General features: G+C 38.9%; 1 protein-coding gene across 2 annotated transcripts in view; it reads left to right on the top strand.

The window, feature by feature from the left end:
• The window catches only part of CDH13 (cadherin 13), a 432,177-nt gene that overhangs the window by 233,498 nt on the left and 179,297 nt on the right, over positions 1-19,382 (top strand). For both annotated transcript variants that reach the window (XM_041458638.1, XM_041458637.1), the window contains exon 6: positions 18,587-18,731. In XM_041458638.1, the coding sequence (XP_041314572.1) occupies positions 18,587-18,731 (145 nt within the window). The remainder of the gene's footprint in view (positions 1-18,586; positions 18,732-19,382) is intronic.

Raw genomic sequence — 19,382 nt, 5'->3', positions numbered from 1 at the left:
AGTGTTTAGACTCTTCTGTGGGCTGCTTTCATTCCAGCATGCACAGGGAAGCATAAATTAAGCTCTCTCTATATAACGGCCTATTTTCAATTCGGGTTTCATCTTCATGAAGGACAAGCAGCTTTATGTGTGAGGTTTCCTGCAAAGCTGCTGCTCAGACAGGATGCAAGCGTTTCACACCACAGGCGCAGCCCATCTCAGAGGAAGCAAGGGCAGCAAGAGGCACTGCCCAGGCTGAGCAGATTTTGGAGGTGCAGCTGGTGAGGAGTTGCATGAAACTCCGAGGGGCAGGGGCTGCAGAGCAGGTGGGACAGTGGATTGAAATCCACCTGAGCTGTCTCTTCTTTAGCTCTTAGTTTAGATTGGGAGGGAGATTTAGAAATAATAGAATTTTCCCATTGCCTCCTCTGGGGGTGTTTCGGTTCAGATGGTGAAATAGGATGGGAGGTGATGATCTGATGATCTGATCTGATTCCAATGAAAGCAAACTGCCAGCCATGCTCAGGAGTTCCCCTCTCCTCCTCGAGCTCATCACCAGAGAGGAGCAAGGGCAGAGGGCAGGTGTCAGCTCACTGCCTTGGCTCTGGGGATCTCCTGCTGGCCCATGCACCTCTCTGTGCTCCTGCTGCTCGAATCCACACATCACACCACTGGGAGGAATTGTATGTTCTCTTATTAAAGATGCATACTGGCTAGCAAGCATGGATTCCTTTCATATTATTGAAGGGTTCCATAAAATGCATTAAAATTCCCTTACGTCTGCAAAATTGCATGGAGTTTTTTGACAATTATGCAAGAGCTGCTAAGGTGATGACCATCTGTGCAGTAATTCAGCCTTTTCAAAAGTATTAAACAGGGCATTCATCTCCTCTGAGTTTCAAAAGCAGCCTATTTTCAAGAAAGAGATTTTTCTTCTGGTATTAAAAGGGTTATACTTTATCCAAAGCAGAAAGTAAACACTTAATGTATTGCTGTTTATGTTCTTTTTATGTGTGTGTGTGAATATTTGTGTTGCTCTCCCTAATAGGAAGTCAAGAAAGTTGTTTGGGCATATAGGTTTCCTGTCAAATATACAAGACAAGTGATCATCAGAAAATAAGGCAAAACAGAGTATAAAAATGAACAGGCAGTAAAACATGGAGTTTTGTTAGTCAGAAACCTTGCAATGCATGAAAATTATTTCAGCGAATGTCCAAGTCCTCCTTTCTTTCCACTTCCCCATTTTTCATTTTTTTGCTACATTGATCTACAGAAACTCAGATGAAGGTACTGGATGGAAGTTATGGACTGAGAGGTTATAAAAGAAAGCTTTCAGGATTTATTTTATTTGACAATATGATGAGCTTCTGCACTTGCTGTTGAAAACAGCGTGTAACAGTTGGGATTCTCCAGCTGTCAATAGCTCTTTCAGCAGTAGGATTGCTTCTGATTACACTGTGGTTTGCCAATGAGGCATAAAGCATCTCCCAGATCACCTCTGGCTTTTCCTGCCGTGTTCCACACTGGGAGGAGCCTGCACTGGGACACAGCAAAACGCTCCTTCTGTCTCTACAAAGTTCTTTGACACTTGCAAGTCTCCAGAATAATTTTAAATTCAGACCCTCCAATGAAATGCAAATGTTCAGCTGGCAGAAATCAATGCATGATGCCACTGAATTCTAGGAATCAAAAGCTAATTTTGTTACCAGTTTGGCAGTCTGGTGTGATTTTGCTGCCTTCTAACAGCTACATACAAGAGTCCATATCCTTTCTTAAGGTATGTGCACTACCATCTATGATCTTCATAAGAAATCATAGTTTTCCAAGCTTAGAAGGGTAAAAATTAGGAAACTGAGTGAAGAAATAGGCATTGTTTTTTGCTGTTCATTTTTACTGTATTGTTAAAATTAAAGATGGAGTTTTAGAGCTGAGTTTTTAGCACTGGTTTTACTCATGGGCTGTAGGAAGTGGTGAAGTGGTTCCATATCATGATCAATTGTTTAAGTAGCTTGAATTTTATCAGCGCTTAAAACTTGTACTCACATGATTGACACTAATGATTCTGAAAGAGACACTATATTCTGTGGAGTGAGTAATTTGTTTTTTTAAAGAATTGCTTGAATACCTGTTTACGCTGTAGACTAACAGTGGTGATGGCATTATGATGATACAGCCAATAAATAGGATGGTTGTGGGTTTTTTAAAGTATCTAAAATACTTGCCAAAAAAACTGCCATGCTGGCTGTGAGGAAATGGATATTCATGTGCCTGTGAAATTTTGTAGAGTCAAAGCTGTGGTTTTGGTCTAGCTGCCTCTAGCTTTTAATGATCAGAGCTGCTATTACCTTAAATAATGCAGTGGGATAAGCTTCAGTGAACATGAGATCAGGGTATTATTGCTTCTATCTTCTATAATATTTGCTTCATTTCATGAAAAGTGACTTCTTAATGAACTATTGTCAGGACCTGAGTGCATTTGGGACTTGTGGGAGTTGAAGCAAGGGAGTTTGGCCAATATGGTTGGCAACATTTTGGTCTTGGATATGCTACTCCTCTTTGGAACCAGATTACTCCAAATAACATAGAGTGGTCTTTACTGGGAAACACTCCCATGTGGTAATATGTAACATGAGGGAATAGTGTAGTCCTGACTTCCCATTCCTGATCCACAGGAGCCATCCCTGGCACAAAGCACCAGCACTGTGGGGTGGATTCCCATGGTATTTGTTCCCCCACTTGGCTCCTGGGGGCTGTAGGCACTCACCCAGGGCAGGTGCCCAGCCTCTGCCATCTCCAAATTCCCTTTCCTTTTCCCTGTGAGCCTGGTGTGGACCCAAGGACTGCGAACTGTAGATGTTCCTCTGTTCTGCATGGTTAATCCTGCAAGGCTGGAAGATCCCTGCTGCTGGCAAGGGCTTTCCATCCTCTAGGACTGGTAGGATTTTGTGCTGCTGCAGAATATTTCCAGCAGAAATCCCCTGCCAGCATGAGGCAAAGACACCTGGGGCTGCCGGAGGTTGTGGGGTAATGCAGGAGTGTTGGCCTGAGCAGCTTTCCCAGCACAGCCCCCAGTCGGGATCTGCTCTCTGCGCCGGCACCTTCCAGGAGGGCTCCTCATCCTGCGGGCACAAAAAAGGCAGAGCAGGGGTGGAGGACCAGCTCAGCTTTTAGCCTGTATTCCACACACAGGATTGCTGTGGATTCCACAGGGTTTCTGTCCCAGCTCAGACCTGAGCACCTGCAGGTTGATAGGGGAGCCTCGTGCCCTCTGGAGTTTTTAGGGAAGGGGCTGCATTTCCCCTGCGCTCCATGAAGGGCAGGTCACACACTCAGGGCAGAAGGGGTTCTTTGCACAGTTCCCTTGATGTTAGCTGTCCCCACAATTTAATTAATGAAAGGAATGAAGAGGGAGAAGTTACATAAAGCCCTTACTTAGGATTAAGGATGTTGAGAGCTTCTTTCTTAGACATAAACTGCAGGCTCTCCTCAAGCTATGGTGCATCAGAAAACCAGATTTGATGAGATTACAGCAACTTCAAGCATCTGCTACTGGTTGAAGTTTTTCAATTTCTGAGTAGTAATCTTTTGTTTAATGTTCTTCGTGTATTAAATCTCCTTAATTCCAGAAACCTTTAATCTGTGTATGTAATAAGACATTGCTGTTGAAGTGCCAAATGCTTTGTTTGCACATTTTTAAGTTTCAGGAATCTGTTAAAAATACCAGAATGTCCTTTGTAGAAGATTATTTAGATCATAGGCTCTATTGACTGGCGAAATTTTGTTTGTCTTCACAATGAGAAAAAACAGGAGTTCTAAAGGAGAATAAAGAAAACCACTGAGAAGGAGTCTCCTTCCAGTCCAATCTCATTCGTTGAAAGAAAATGTATATTAATTAAAAATTTAGACACTTCATTCCTGTTGCAAGGCTCCTTGCAAAAGACAAATTATTTTATACATCTAGTGTGTGTTGGAACTGACAGATGAGATTAATATGCTTCTTAAATTACCATTACCAAGGGTCAATTAATAAGTGAACTAACCTTGTGAAAGTCATTCTGAAAGACTAGTTACAGATCTGTAATAGTCCCTGTCAAATCACGCAGAATTGAGAAAATGAGAAATGTGTCAAATAAATACGATACCTACTAATTGCATTCTGCATAAGGTAAATGAGCTTTGGTGGTTGTTGGTGGAAGGAACAAGAAATAAGTCTGAGAAATGTTGCCATTAATAATATACAAATTTGAAGTAAAATTTACTTGAGGGAACGTGAATGCACAGAAACCTCCCTTGGTAACAAAAAAGTGAAGTTTCTTGGCAGGCAAAGAATAGGGGATATGAAGGTTGAATGATCATCAGAGGAATATTTCTTAGGCTATTATATAGTTTATTACCTTGGGAATTACAGAATTTACCTGTTTTTTTCATTTTTTGATGTAATTTTCTGGATCTGTAGAGGTTAACTTACACAAATTAAGGTTTTATTATGACAAGAATTAAACCAACCATATTTGTTGTGTGATGGTAAAAAAAAAAAAAAAAAAAAAAAATAAAAAAAAAAAGAAATTTGATTCAAATTTTCTCTCTATGGGAAGGACTCTAAAAAATACCCAGCTCCAAATCTGCAGCTGACCAAGCCTCATGTTAGTCCCTAATCTTGTTTCCTGTGATCAGGTTATAAAACTGCAACAGGTATAAAAACAAGATCACAGAGAACCAGTTTGCATTTTCCAGGAAATCCTGAAGATTTAAGACAGTTCCATCAATAAAATCAACCACTTTTGGGTAAAATTTGGGTGTTTACACCTATTGGCAGCTGCAAATATGATTTTGCACTGTAGGTTTCAGCGTGAGCCTGTCTCTGGGTTACTGGGTTCTGTCTGTTAAATCATCCAGCTACATCTATTAATGAGTAAATATTTTATACAATTATTAAATACCATGAAAAATATAAATTGGCTGTATGATATGAACCTTGAAAAAGCATCAAGTCAAACATTTATTTTTGCAGCAAACCCCAGGTTTGCTGTGATGGCAGAAGTGGCTGTTTGTGCATCTAAAGGTATGAATTTAAGAAATTTGGACATTTATGGAGTTAAAATAGCAGTCATGGTGTTGGATAGGGGAAGCACATCAGCATGTGTTGTCATGAAGCTTTGAGCTGGAAATTCCATATTCCAGCCCTGGAAATGTTTATAAGGCAGGTCAGAGAGTGCCAGCAATGCCATGTGACTGAAGGGATCAGCCAGCACAGCCACTCAACGCGGAGCTCAAAACCTAAAGGCTGAAATGTGCTCAATTGCAGCCTTTGATGGGTAATTCTAAAAGATAAATGTGGTTCTGAAAAGGAACCTGTTCAGAGAAAAAGGTTTTAAAAAAAAATGTTTCCATATATTTATTCAGTTCTGCTCTCTATGATCTTCTGCTGGGTAAAGCAGAACATGAAGCAGAAAAATAAACTTAATGTCACTTCTCTTGTCTGTTGTTTCATTAGTGATAGAACATTTTTATAACATTGAAAATCCTGTATAGACCAAGATTTTTTTTTAGTGAACAACTCCATTTAAACTCTTACATGATATAATTTACCTGCTGTCAAACCCAGTTAAGTGACAATAAACTGTATAGTTTGGTGCTATCATATTCCAGAACATGTCAGCATTTGATGAGCTACGAATGTTATGTTTAGTATCATGCATTTTTAAAAGGTTTTTTTTCCAACATTTTACTGAACACTCACTGAATCCTTCTCTGAATATCTTTTCTTTTTCTGCAGGAAAATGTTCCTGTTATACAATTTTAGTTGCTTGCTGAAGAGACAACCCGTATTCATGCTTATTTTTGACCTCTTAGTGAGAGATGAAGGTCTGATCACTTCAAATACTTTTCTTACAAGCGTATTTTTCTGTGGTTAAAACTTCCAATTTCTCTGAATTGTCCAGCACAAAGCTCATTTATCTCCTGACAAAAAACAATTCTTTCTAAGTGGTGCCTGTAGTAAAATCAGGGCAGCTGAGTAAGCCCAGAGCAGTCTCTGTCTGTGGGCTGCTCCATGGGATGGTGAGAGCTGCTTGCAGAGCACAGAGTGCCATCTATTGAACACTCCTGTGAGCCTGCAGCCCTGGCTTGCCCAGGAGGGGACACACAACCACGTGAATAAAGCATTTATCCTCCAGAAATAAAGCATTTATCCTCCAGAAAAGTCATCAGCCCACTCGAGGTTTTACTGTGTTTCCTTTTGTGCCCTTTTCCTTCTTTGGCCTAAAATGAAGCAAACACCAAAGGTCTAAAATAATTCTTCTTGGCCTTCTTTAGGTTTGAGAAAAGCTTTTGAGATCTTTTTTGTCTTCCTAAGCAGACTTAATAATTTTAAGTTGGTTTCTTTTCGCAGTTGGTTTTGCTTTCCTTAAAAAATCATGGAATCTTCCACATCCCTTCCAAACATGGGTTTGGGAGCCTTTTGTGATTTCATGCCAGGACATTTACTTTGTGCAATAATAGCAAACCTTCAGTTTTACAAAACACCTCAATTAAAACCAGAATAGGCTCTTTTTGATAGGCTCCATGGGGCTGATGGATTGCTGCTGATTTCAACTCCAAAATCAAACCCTTGGGATTGATTGAACTGAGTTTCTCTGTGTGTTCTGCATTGACCCAGCAAGTTACTTAAGAATGACACATTTATAAATAGGTTACTCCAAATCAAAGAAATTATCTTATATTTGAACCAGCAACATATTGATGAGAAGTCACCTTGCCAGGCCAAAGGAGAACCTGTTTTGGTGATGTAGCAGAACTGAGTGAGGAGCTCTCATGCAATTTGCCATTAATTGTTGTTTTATTGAATAGTAAAATCCAATCTTAATGTTTGCTGTGTCTGTCAAATTAAAAACAAGAAGGTGACAGGAACAATGGAATAGAGGCAGGACTACATCTAGTCACAGAGCAGAATTTGGTGAATAAATCTTGTTTTCCTTCTTTTAGACACTAAATTGTCTAAATAAGATACTGTCTGTACTCAAAGGGACTGTTGCAATTACACTGGCAGAAATAATGACACTTCAAACTTAATTATTAATACATTTCAAGCAAACCATGCTGTACTGCTAAAATAGCTCCCTATGGCTATAAAAAAGTACAGGTTTTAAAACACACCTATTATTTGTAGAAAAGATCTGTGCTGGGATGTAAAGTCCCTTAGTTGCCATAGGGGAGTGCACTGCTCAAGGGGAGTGTGATGGAGTAAAATACCACAGGATGACTTCAATGCCACTTTGGGAATAAATAGATGAAAGTTGAATAGTCTGGTCTGTGCAGGAAGTCCCTGTGTTGCTTTGGAGCATCAGCTTCAAAAGTCTCTTCAAGGACTTCCTCTTCTAGGACATTTCAATTTTTTAAAAATTGCTGCACCCCTGTAGATTTTAACAGCTCAAAACACTGTAAGATTTCTCCTCCTTTGCATAATTGTTCCTACTGTCTGCTTAATTCTCCAGTCTTACCACAGCAATCCTCTGTGTTTGAAATTAGTTGCCTTTAATTAATTCCCTTTACTTTGTACTAGGACATAATTTTATTTCTGTTTTGCCTTTAATTGACCCCTGGTACTCTGTTGGTGATTATCTTTGTGGGTTCCAAAGATCCCTTTCTTGGTTTTTGAGTTACAGTTTTGCAATAGGAGAAGGAAATGTTCCTGCAACACTCTCTGGGATGAGTTCTGAAATTTAAAATTTACTCCTTTTATCATAATTTGATTTGTGGGTGCATGAAAAAGGGTCTTGCTGATTGCTGTAATTCAAAAAGGCTTTTTTCGCTTTCAATTTTTGGTGCTTAGAGCATTTAATTAATTTTTTGACTGACTATATCCAGGCTTTACATTTTGCTGGAATGACTGACTTTCCAGTTCTCTCTTTGCCGAATACAATATTCCACATAGGAATTTTTTTTTTCAATTGATACAACTGATACAGCTTGATGCAATCAGTGAAAAAATTAGACATCTACAACGTAATCATTGTAAAAAAAAAAAAGCTTTGATTGCATTTTTGGACTGAAAATCATGTCTGTTAGTATTTGTGGATAGTAAAAAGGGCTTGAAAAGGGTAAAAAAAGACAAAAGATGACATTGTGTGTCTTGGAATTCTGAAAATTGGTCAGATAAGATTGTCATAATCTGGAGTTTAGGAAAAGCATGAAGGACAGAAAAAGAGAAATCTTTATCTCAGAAACAAAAAGGGTATGGAAATGTGGCACGGATAAAGTCCTGAAAGTTAGTGACAAATCAGTAAGGCACAAGTCTGTGGATTTAGTTTGAGATGTGATTTGGTGGAAGTGCAGCACAGGAATTGTTGTTGTGTGCTGTAAAACATGTTGTAAGATCTCAGAATTAAGGGAAAGTGGTGGTGGAGCGTAAAATTTACTGAGGAAGTGCCTTCCTAACATGTTAAATGAAATAAATTAGGTTGACAGAGATATTTAAAATAAATAAATAAATCCAGTGAGGCATGCTAGAACTGCAAATTACAGCTTAAGATTAATAGTTTTAACAAGTAATTTTGTCATGAGAGCTGAAGGCCAGTGAAGCATTTCAGAAAGTTCCTGGATGAAATGTAAGCAAGGAAAATAAGAGAACATGAAATAAATTCTGTCTCTCAGTGTGTCACCACACAGCAGATGCTTGCTGATCCTTTAGGAATTACATTAGACTTCTCAGAAAAGACTTTTATTGTGTTAATTCACCTAATTTGAGACTCATTGACTAAATCTTCCTTTATTCATGATTAATGTAGAGAGATGGTCCAACATGTTAACAGTGACAAGGATTCAGTTAAGAGAGAGAGAAGAGTTAATTTGAAATGACATTTTATTTTGGATCAGGCCACCCTGTGAATATCTTTCCACTACATCCATGCCTGCAAACTACTTTTCTGCTATAATAATGTGGAAACTGTTCAGATAATTTCTTCTTTTCTGTGAATGAAATATAGATTTAATAGGAAAAAAAACCCACTACACTGCTGGGCTGAAACAGAGAAACTGCTCATTGTGTGTGATCTGGGGTGTGCTGATCTGTCTAGCTGCTCTTACCAGCTGTCTCAATTATAAAAATATCAGCCACAAACACCCTTTTGGAAAAAAACCCAAACTACTGGGCATAATGTGAAATTCAATAAAGCTGACTGTAGACAAAATCAGCAAAATCTCCTTTAGTTTGGGATGGCAGGGCAGGATAAAGAGAGTTTTGTTACCTCCAGTGCTTGCACATCATCAGCGCTGCGAGGGCCTGGAGTGCAGCAGGGCAGGGAAAGGCAGGCTCTAACTCTGAATACTTCTGGGCTATATTTGGTATATTTAACCCCAGAATGCCAAAATTCTTAATAAAACAGCTTCCAAGCTCTGATGCTATTGAGGGAGATCGATAAACTCACTTTTACTGACGAGTGTAACCAAGCACAGCAGGGAGGGAGTTGTGATGAAGCTTCCCACACCTTTTATCATCAGCATTGAAATGTGTCAGCTTTGGCTCACAAACAGGCAGCAAAGTGCCAAATATTTACTAGACAGGGATGTGAGGAGGAAGGAGAGGGCTGGTCCATGGCAGGAATGTGGTTAAACAGGCAGATTCCAGCTGGTAAAGTGGGTGCTCTGAGTAAAGGAGAGGCTGCCAGGGCTTGGGAAAGGAGTTTTAGAAGTAGATTTAGCAGCAGAATAAAAATAAATAAATAAAATTAAATACATAACTGAGAAAGGGACTGTGTAGATACATAAACAGAAATCTTAACAGTTTATCACTCTGTGCTGGAAAAGGGGCATGGCAGACGCCTTGTGCCACAATCCAGTCCTGCACAGCATCCTTCTCTGATGGGAGCTTTGCAGCTCTGAAATTTTAATGGGTTTTGTAAGACATGGCCCTTAGGATTTGCAGCATGGTCACCTCTACCCTGTGAGCAGAGACAAATAAATCTCATCTGGTTCTCTTTTCCTGCCTTCTGGAGACCAGCCTTCCAAAAGGTGAAGTTTGGGAATGCTATGGAATTGCATCTTACAAGGCTGTGACAAATGCACTGTATAAAATATGGTGAAATCATTTCAAATTTTGAATAGCAGAGCAATTTTATTTACAGGAAAAGCAAAATTTTCAGGAAGTCCACCAGGAAAACACTTGTCTCTGAAGTGTTTTCTCCACTGACACTTAGAGCCCAAGCACTCTTGTTTTGCTCTTGGGTGGGCTTTGAAGGAGTCCTGGCTGCGGCTGTCCCCTGGAGCACTGACAGAGGATGCAGAGGAGCACTGACACAGGGTGCAGAGGAGGAGCTGTCACCCCAGGAATGCTGACAGGGCTGGAAACAGGCTGCAAGGCAGCAGTGACCTGCAGGCCCTCCAGTGCAGCCTGTAAAATCTTCTGTACAAGTGCTTTTGTAACTGGTTGTTTTGTTACTTAAACACAGGGACACCCGACCTGTTACCTCTGTTCTAGCCTGGGATCAGCCTGAGTGATGCTTCACTTCAAAGACCTTTTCCTACTCGTTTGCAGGAGCAGATATTTTAAGCAATAATAACAAAGCCAAATCTATGTATGTGTGATATATCCCTGGCATTTGCACTGACCTTTATTTCTTATGCCTAAAGAAGTCATTTCCTTGTCACTGATGCATTTGAGATCTTGCATTTTAGTTCTTGGTCTGATTAACTACAGGGTCTCTCTGACCCTGTTGCTTCTTGCATCCTTCCACGAGTTGCAATCTGTTAAACTCTTGCCACTTCCTCCACTTTTGGAGTTATTTTTGAGCAGCCAGAATGGTTAGCAGTGTCAAATAATGCCAGGAGCTATTTAAAAGTGCAAAGCATTTTTTTTTCAGTTTTTCTTTTGTAAGTGTCTTTATTACTTTTGTGGTGCAGCATAGAGTCTAAAAATTGTGGCTCAGCTTATGTCTTAATCCTTTATTTCAGCCCTACTTTGTCTCTTTTTGATTTCTGGAATATTTTCGTGGTGATTAGAATTGATTACTTTGGTGAATCCTGATACCTCCTCTGCCTCCCCCACCCCCGCTCCCTTTTTGAGGGGATCAACATGTGCTCTCTTGTGATATGGGAAGATTTTAATTAGTATTTTACATGATCATCCTTAATGCTTTTGGTCTGTGTGAAGTACACGTGGCTGCTTGAAGAGCTGTGCTGCTCCACAGATTTGGGGAATGTTCTTCTCGCGCGTTCACCGAGGTTATTTTTGGAGTGGGCATTCTCATTTCAACTCCTAGATAATACTTAACAGGATGGGTGCTTCAGAAGTTATTTTAATTTGATTTTTGTAGCCATATGAGAGATTCTTTGAGGTTTTCTGTTGTAAGGATGCATAAAATTATTTTCACTCGTGCTTTTGTGCCTTCACAGATGTAGAAGAGTGTGTGATGGGGGGGGATTATATACTGAGAGGACAACTGGGCTTTCAAAGATCTTTCAAAGGTGTTTTGATTTTAATAGGATATAATATCCAGTATCATAAGGCACTTTGAAAAATCATACTGTGCACATGTTGGTAGCTTAATAATCTTTGTAAATCTAATTTTACATTACTTGCTCAGCAAGAGATGGAATATCTATATCAGTCTTGTGTGCAGAGATCAAAAACCCAGATTCAAGCTTGATTTAAATTTTGTCTGGTTTGTGGCTTTGGTGAAGTCATTTCATCTCTGTCTCCCACCCTTTGCCTATCTTATTTATGTGACTGATTCTCTTTTGAAACACTCTGGGGCTGTTGGTCCCATCAGTTCCGTGATAATTAATCAGAATGGTTCAGTTTGTGCACCTCACACCTGCTTTATGCCCATCCTAAAATGGGTTTTTTGTGGGGTTTGGAAGTTTGTAAATGCACCCATTTGCTCTGTGAGGGACCCTGCAGCAGCTCCTGCCAGCCCATCTGCTGCCCACAGAAGAGAGAATTTTGGGATAATATCAGAATCTTCCCTTCTCTGCTCCCAGTTCCTTTGTTCCCTGTGACTTTTTGCGTGACATTAAACCCAGTTTTCTCTCATGCAACCTGGCTGTGTCCTAGAAAGTGACATTTCTCAGAGGGACTGGAGTTCACAGGGATACATCTGGGGCAAAAGATGGACAGAAGCTTTGGAAAGCTGCTGCTCACTAGTGCCTGATGTTATATAAACCTTAAATGTTCTGTGAATAGCAAAAGGAATCTTTGCAAAGAATTGTTTATTACAAATATTTAAACATTAAAAACAAGAAATCTTAAATTAATAGTCACAAGAACTCACAAGTAAATCTTGTCTGCTCCAAACTGACTTAAAAACTCCCTGAAAATACCAATTACTGCTTGCTGACCCCTTTGTTCTTATAACTTAAAACCAACCTCAGCAATAGGTGGTAAAAACTATGAGATTAAAATCCATTTTGTGGATTTATTTTTTCAGTTGACATACAAAAATCTGCTATAAAATCCCAAACTGTTTATTTTATATTTTAATGAGAAAAAAGATAAAGTATTATCAAAATAATTTTTGGAATTGGGTTTAGTGTGAAGAAAAGGCAGAGTTAATTTTGTTATAAGATTTTTATGAGTATGTAATTAATGTATTTTTTCTGCAGTTTACGCCATCATTCTCTACAATTTTGGGGTTTTTATATTCCTCCTCTGTGATTTTTATCATGGAAAAGGGGCTATTTAAACTTAGAACAGAGAAAAATTTCCATGCTTTAAGCTGTACAGAAAACAACACTTTTTTAAACAATATTGTGATTCAGAGACACAGCTGGGGAAGAAAATGCATTTCCTGTGACACTAATGGTGGCACAGTGTGTACATTCAATTAGATAATGAATTCATAATTGCTTGGTTTCCAGCTATGGAGCAATTTAATACATTAAAACAAAAAAAAAAAAAATTAAATGTATGGCATTGTAGCTTCATTTTTCAGCAAGGAGCACATTCCAGTGATGGCATTTTCTAGGAATATTGTGACTTTCCTGGATTGCCAGTGCCAGGTTTTCCAGTGGAAAAAGAGTTTCTGATCTTATCTCAAGGCAGCAGGAGCTGCAGGTACAAGGAGCTTTTGGAACTGGCCCGTCCTGATTGAAAAATGGCCAAGAAAATGTTATTGTGCTTTGCCCTACAAAGGAAGGCTGAACAATGGAGAGATTTACTGCACAAAAAAATCATGTGGAAAATGTGCAGGAAGCTGTTATTGAATTAAATTTAATTAAGGCTGTAAGAGTTTTTTGACTTGGGCTGGTTTTGTTTAAAGACAAAACAGTTGAATTAACTTGGGAATGTTGATTTGACAGTCACATACAGATGAACCCCCCTGGTGACTGGTTCAGATGCAACTTGAGCTTTGGAAAGGCAAAAGGCTCTTTTTAGTCAAAAGTGCATAGACTTGGCAGAACTTGCTATGTTATGCTTCACAAATTAAAATATGGTGCAGACCCTGACCTTTCAGTCCACTGATGTGAATAATTATTAAAGTATTAAGCCCACTGCCTTAAAAGCAAGAGACAAAAGCACATATTTGACTGTTTATAATATTAAATTCCTCTTTCTTTCTTTCTTTAAAATTTCTATTAATGCATCTACAACATTTGCATCTGAAGTGATCAAAGAAAATGAAGTGACTCCCACTGAAGAATTCATTCTTTGTTACTTTGGAGTGATAGCAGTCTTGAGCTTTTTAAAAATTTTGTTTAATTAATGCACACAGTTAAGAGATAGTTGTGCTAAGAACTGCAGGAACTGTGTAATAATTAATTTTTGAGATGGATGCAGTAGCAAGGTAAAGCCTGTGGAAGATACTCCTGGAGTACTTACATGGCTAATTAACCCCCTTCCACCTTGGCTCTAACTCTGAGTGCCAGGTGAAATTCACTAATTGCAGGTAATGGTGCTGATTTCTGCCATCATCTGTACAGTTATGCTGTGGTGGTTGAAAGAATTATATTTTCCTCTGAAAAACTGATTATTTTTGGTTTGCATCCTCTTCCTCCATCTCTTATGGAGCAATATAACTATTAGCTAATGTTTTATTCATACTCTTAAATCAGGAAAATTTACTTGTAATTAGTTTCTCTTTGTCTGAATTATCTTGTCTGGGTTATGTTAGGTAATTGTATAAAATTTTTACTACAACCTTGCATTATATAGAGAATTTCTATACTACATTTTATGACCTAGATGTGGCCAAATTTTCTTTTCTTACCAGGAAATTGCCTGAATGAAAGATCCATAAGTCCATTGCCTTTCCTTACTGTCAATCCACACTTAAAAACTGATGATAAATGAACCTAACAAGTATTGTCAATAATTAATCTGATCAATAAATAAATCCAGCTGAGGAGGGGCAGGTGGTGGTGTCGCAGTATTTTGGATGGTGCAGTGCTCCTGCTGCACCATCCAAAACTGGGGATGAGGAGCAAGTAGAAAAACCATCTGTTGAAACAAATGGAAAACTTACATGAGAAACATTCCTGTGGGCAACAAATTGGAAATTAAAATTAGATGGCAGGTAATGACTAAATAACCTGTCTTAGGCTTTGAAGATAATTAAGCACTAAAAGATATTCCAGATTTACTTATTAAAATCTCCAAATTTATGATGTAATTTTATGTGGGCCATTGGCTGGCTGCCTGCAAAGTGAAAATAGACATTTATATGCAGAGAAGGAATGTGGCTCTCCAGAATCGTTTCACCAAAAAGCAATAAATGAATGAAAACAACCCTTCTGTGAAGAAAAACCTTTGAAATTACTTGAAGTAATGGTAAGAACGAGACTGGTTATCTTTTCATGTAAATGTTATTGCTGACTGCAGAGTAGAAAGGAATCAAGATTGTTGAAAATAAAGCAGAAAGCCTAAAATGAGCAACTTTGAATAAGCTTAACTTCTGATGAGATCATTATATTTGGGGCGATGAAAGATCCTTGCTTTGCATATGCTGAGGGAAATTGGATGGGAAGCCTAGAAATAATCCATTTTCAGAAGGCAGAGGGTTCAGTAGGAGTTTGCCAGATAGGATAAAATCTATTCCTGCCTGCAGTTTGGGGGTTTGTATTGCTTTTCCCTGTTCCATTGCTGTGCCTAATTTGATCAGTGTTCCTGAGCTATGCTGGGGCACCAGCCAAAGTCTGCTTTGCATCTGACCATGGAGTTTTGTGCTGTGAGGTGTAAAATGTATCCTAAAGCCTTGATTATGCTTTGTGGTTTGCATGTATATTTGTGTCAAAAATGAAACTGGGATTTAGAAGAATTCCTGAAAATCACAGGTTAGGTTATGATGAGCATGACTTCATCACTATCATCGAGTCATGGTGTGGGTTGGAAAGGACCGTCTAGTTTCCACCCCCATGAACATAATTCCATAACTTTTAAGTAGGAAAGCATCAGTTTCTCACAAAATAAGCAGCTGCAGGACTCTGCAGGTTGGTGTTTTTTTCAATTTGTTCAAATCTGTCTTTATGCTTAGAGCTTGTCCTTGGAGCTGCATTGTTATAGTCAGGTAGGAACTTAAACCTTTTCTGAATGTGCCATTACAGTTTATTGTTATCAAAATCATTAATTCAGTATCTTTCCTACATCAGTCAAGTTTACACTAAAACCAGATAGGGCTTTCTTGCCTTCTGCATTGAAAGACTGAAATCTCACAGTTCTGTTAGTTGGGACAATCTCATTTTCCACCTAGTTTTATTTACAACCTGTTCAAAGTGCTAATATTGTCTTTTACTTCAATGTTTTTCTCACTTGCATGTGTTGGGTTTTTGGAAATAACAATACACTTCTGCTGTTATTTCATGAACAGATTTTATGAATTTTTTTTGTTTTTGTTTTAATTTGGGGTGTTTTTGTTATTTTTTTTCATGGAGAAACTACATAAAATATCAGACAGCTTCTTTCACAAACTGGTCATATAAAGAATGATGACCATAACTTCAGTGCTGCTGGTGAATTAACTCAATGCTTAGGACAGGCTTGAAAATTATTGTACAAAGATTAATAAAATAAAGTCCTTGACAATCTTAATAAAATGAAGAAGATATCATGTAGCTGTTCCTACAGACCTGTCATGCCAAATTTTTTGGACAGTTGCTCTCAGATGCAGTTGACTTGGCAAAGATAAAGTAAATCTATTTCACTCATTAATATGAATCTCCTATTCTTTTCCTTAGTCTGTGCAAGTCTGAGAAAAAAACCCAAAAAATTACTGTTAGATCAGCCTTTGTTTTAAATGACTTACAATTCTGATAAAGCAGCTGAAGCAGTTTTTTAAATTTAGCAAATTCTTTGTTCTTTCCAATGAAGAGCACAGTCACTTGATACTGAGAGATAGATTAGGAACAAATTATCTTGAATTTGAAAATTAATTTCCTGGAATTTCACAGGGAAATATTGCTATTCTTTCACTTCCCAAAGCAATTAACATGGTTTTGATGAGTCAGTTTTACTTTGATAAAGTGTCCAGCTCTGGAGTCTTCAGCACAGGGATGATGTGGATATGTGAGTCCAGAGGAGGCCACAAAAAAGAGCAGAGGGCTGGAACACTTCTCCTGTAAGGACAAGCTCAGAGAGTTGGGGTGCTCAGCCCCAAATCTGATCATGGAGTTCTGTGCTGTGAGGTGTAAAATTTCTCTTTAAGTCTTGATTATCCTTTGTGGTTTGCATGTAAAGAGAAGAAAAGGCCCCAGGATGACCTTAGAGCCCCTTTCAGGGGATTACAGGAAGGTTGGGGATAAATATTTAGTGGGGCCTGTTTGATAGGATAAAGAGAAGTGGTTTTGAGCAAAAAGAGAAGAGATTTGAACTAGTTACAAGGAGAGGGAAATTACAATAAGGGTGGTGAAACACTGTCATGGGTTGCCCAGAGATGTGGTGGATGTTCCATCCCTGGAAAACCTTCAAGGCCAGGTTGGATGGGACTTGGAGCAATCTGCTTCAGTGAAAAGTTTCCCTGCACATGGCAGGGGGTGGAAATAGATGAACTTTAAAGGTCCCTTCCAAGCCAAATTGTTTTCTGATTCATTTTGTCAGCAGTTTCCAGCTGTAGCTAAAACTGTATCTGGCTTTAATGTAGTTCAGGAGTGGAATCACTTTTTCTTTCCCAATCCACATCACATCCTATGGCAAAGATTCCTGCATTGAGTGTGGAGCTCAGAGTTGAACAAACCCAGAAGTTGAAGGGGAGGTGCTCCCAGCAATCTTCAGCTGTGCCAAAGCTACTGGAATCATTCCAACCAGAATATTTGTCTGCCTTTAAGCTGTTAAGACATATAATAAAAAATAAGGCTTGGGAAGGGCTTGCAAGAAAAATTCCTAGACAAGTGAGGCTAAGCAGTGAGTAGATGTTAAAATGGACTGTGACACTATTTACAAACAGTGCCTCTAAGTAGGTGTCTCACTCATAACAAATACTCCTACTCACACCCAACACATTGAATTAAAAAAGTGGAAGGTATTTATAAGCATAACAAAAACCAGAGAAAGGTGATAATAAGCCATCCATTTTAATAAGGATTTAGGATTCTGACCTATTTCTTTCCCAGCAGGATTTATCACTAAGTTATAAATAACTCACAGGTATAAGACAGGGCAATGAAGAATAAATTAACAGTACAAACAAAATGCTCAGAGACTTCCAGCCCCTGCTGGCACCATTTTCTCAGGGAAAGACTGGGAGAGAGTGATATTAACATCTGAGCCCAGGTTCATTTTCTGGCTGGCTTAACTCCATTAGAGTCTGGGGATGGGAAGGGCAGGTGAGAATGATAGTGGTGTCTCAGACATGTTTATTGCTGTATTTTATTGATTTCTTGTGAGGGGACAGAACTGCAGGTATAGCACACAGTTGCAATCTAAATTGATTTCTCTGTTTAAGAAGTTTTGGTGTGGTTTGCCCTGGTGACTCATTGGAACCTTGCACTGCATGTGGTATGGAGGGTTGATGTGCAATAGGATCTTTCTTTCCAGTTTTTGGAAGTAAAGAAAGACAAATCTTCAGCTTGTGAATCAAGAGAATACCCACTTGCTTGAGACTGAAGATGTTCTATCATTCTTCCACACCTCATTAGAAGACCCAGAGGAATCTGAAAATGGCCTAACAAACACTTCATGCCATCACCATTGAAAAAATGTCTAAATCTGTACATGCATTCCTGCTTTTTTGGGTTTTTTTTCAGTTTTCATGGTTTTGTTTTCTGTTTGTTTTCAAAAAGGTTTTTGGGTGAGCATTAATATCAATCCTACCATGATAATTCTATATGTGTCCACTGGAGATGTGCTTGATAAAAGCAAAGAAACAAATTCTAACCAAATCTTCACATGAGTAGGGACAAATTTACAAGGGGTCAGGTTTTTTGGTTTTTTAAGCTCTGGTCTGTTAATTCTTTAGGCAACATGGCATCTTCAAGCTGCCAGGGGCTATCTGAGTTTGAATGTACATCTGTCTCTTTTGCTTTGAGGAGAAATCTGCTCTGAGCCTGGTCCAAAAGAAAGGGCTGCAAGTGCTGTGTTTGGCAGGGTCTGGCCACACCAACGCTCATCAGAACTCTTTTTTTCTTACTCTCTTCTCACTGTGACAGTGAACTCATGACTTCCTTCCTTTTCCTGTTCCCACAGCTGGAAGTGGAGGTGGTGGATATGAACGGGAAGACCATGGATGGCCCGGTGCGCCTGGACATCTCGGTCATCGACCAGAACGACAACAGGCCCATGTTCAAAGAGGGCCCCTACGTTGGGCACGTCATGGAGGGATCTGCCACTGGTGAGTCCGTGTTGCTTGGTTTTCCCAAGTTCTTCTAAGCTTTCTGATGTTTACATTCTTGTAATGAAGTTTCTCATGCACTTTTATGTAAATAATTATTGTTTTACGTTCTTTTCTGGAGGAGGAGAAATTTGATGGGCTGTTAGTTTGTCCAGTGTCGTTGGAGAGGTGACACTTTCATCCTCCAACCCACTGTCACTTTTGAAAGTCTATAAATATTAGAGTCAGAGAATAAACTTCCCTTCTTCTTCTTCTCACCTTAGAGTTCCCATGTCCGTGTCTTTTTTTTTTTGTCCTATTGCGACAAGTCCAAGCCAGTCCCAGATCAGTAAATAGAGCCTGAACAAATCCTCTGTTGATAAATGCATTATCATATTGTACAAGCTTTCTTGCTGATTTTGTGCCTCACTGAATTCTCCCTTCACAAAAAGAAGCAGGAGAAGCACAACTTTAGGACAACGGGTAATGATTTCTGGAAAACAAGTCTCTGCAGTAAAAAAAAAAAAAAAAAAAAAAAAAAAAAAAAAAAAAAAAAAAAAAAAAAGAAGTAAAAGGAAAATACCCAGAAATTAGTTGGAAATAGGAGCTTTGATTTAGGCTCATGTTTTTTATTCATCTCTGGAATCAATGAAGACAACCCCTAGGATACGA

The sequence above is a fragment of the Pyrgilauda ruficollis genome, unplaced genomic scaffold (genome assembly GCF_017590135.1).
Source record: "Pyrgilauda ruficollis isolate IOZ18807 unplaced genomic scaffold, ASM1759013v1 scaffold13, whole genome shotgun sequence".
Taxonomy (NCBI): domain Eukaryota; kingdom Metazoa; phylum Chordata; class Aves; order Passeriformes; family Passeridae; genus Pyrgilauda; species Pyrgilauda ruficollis.
Note: the sequence above shows the minus strand (reverse complement) of the source record. Positions and strands in the feature narration are given on the sequence as shown.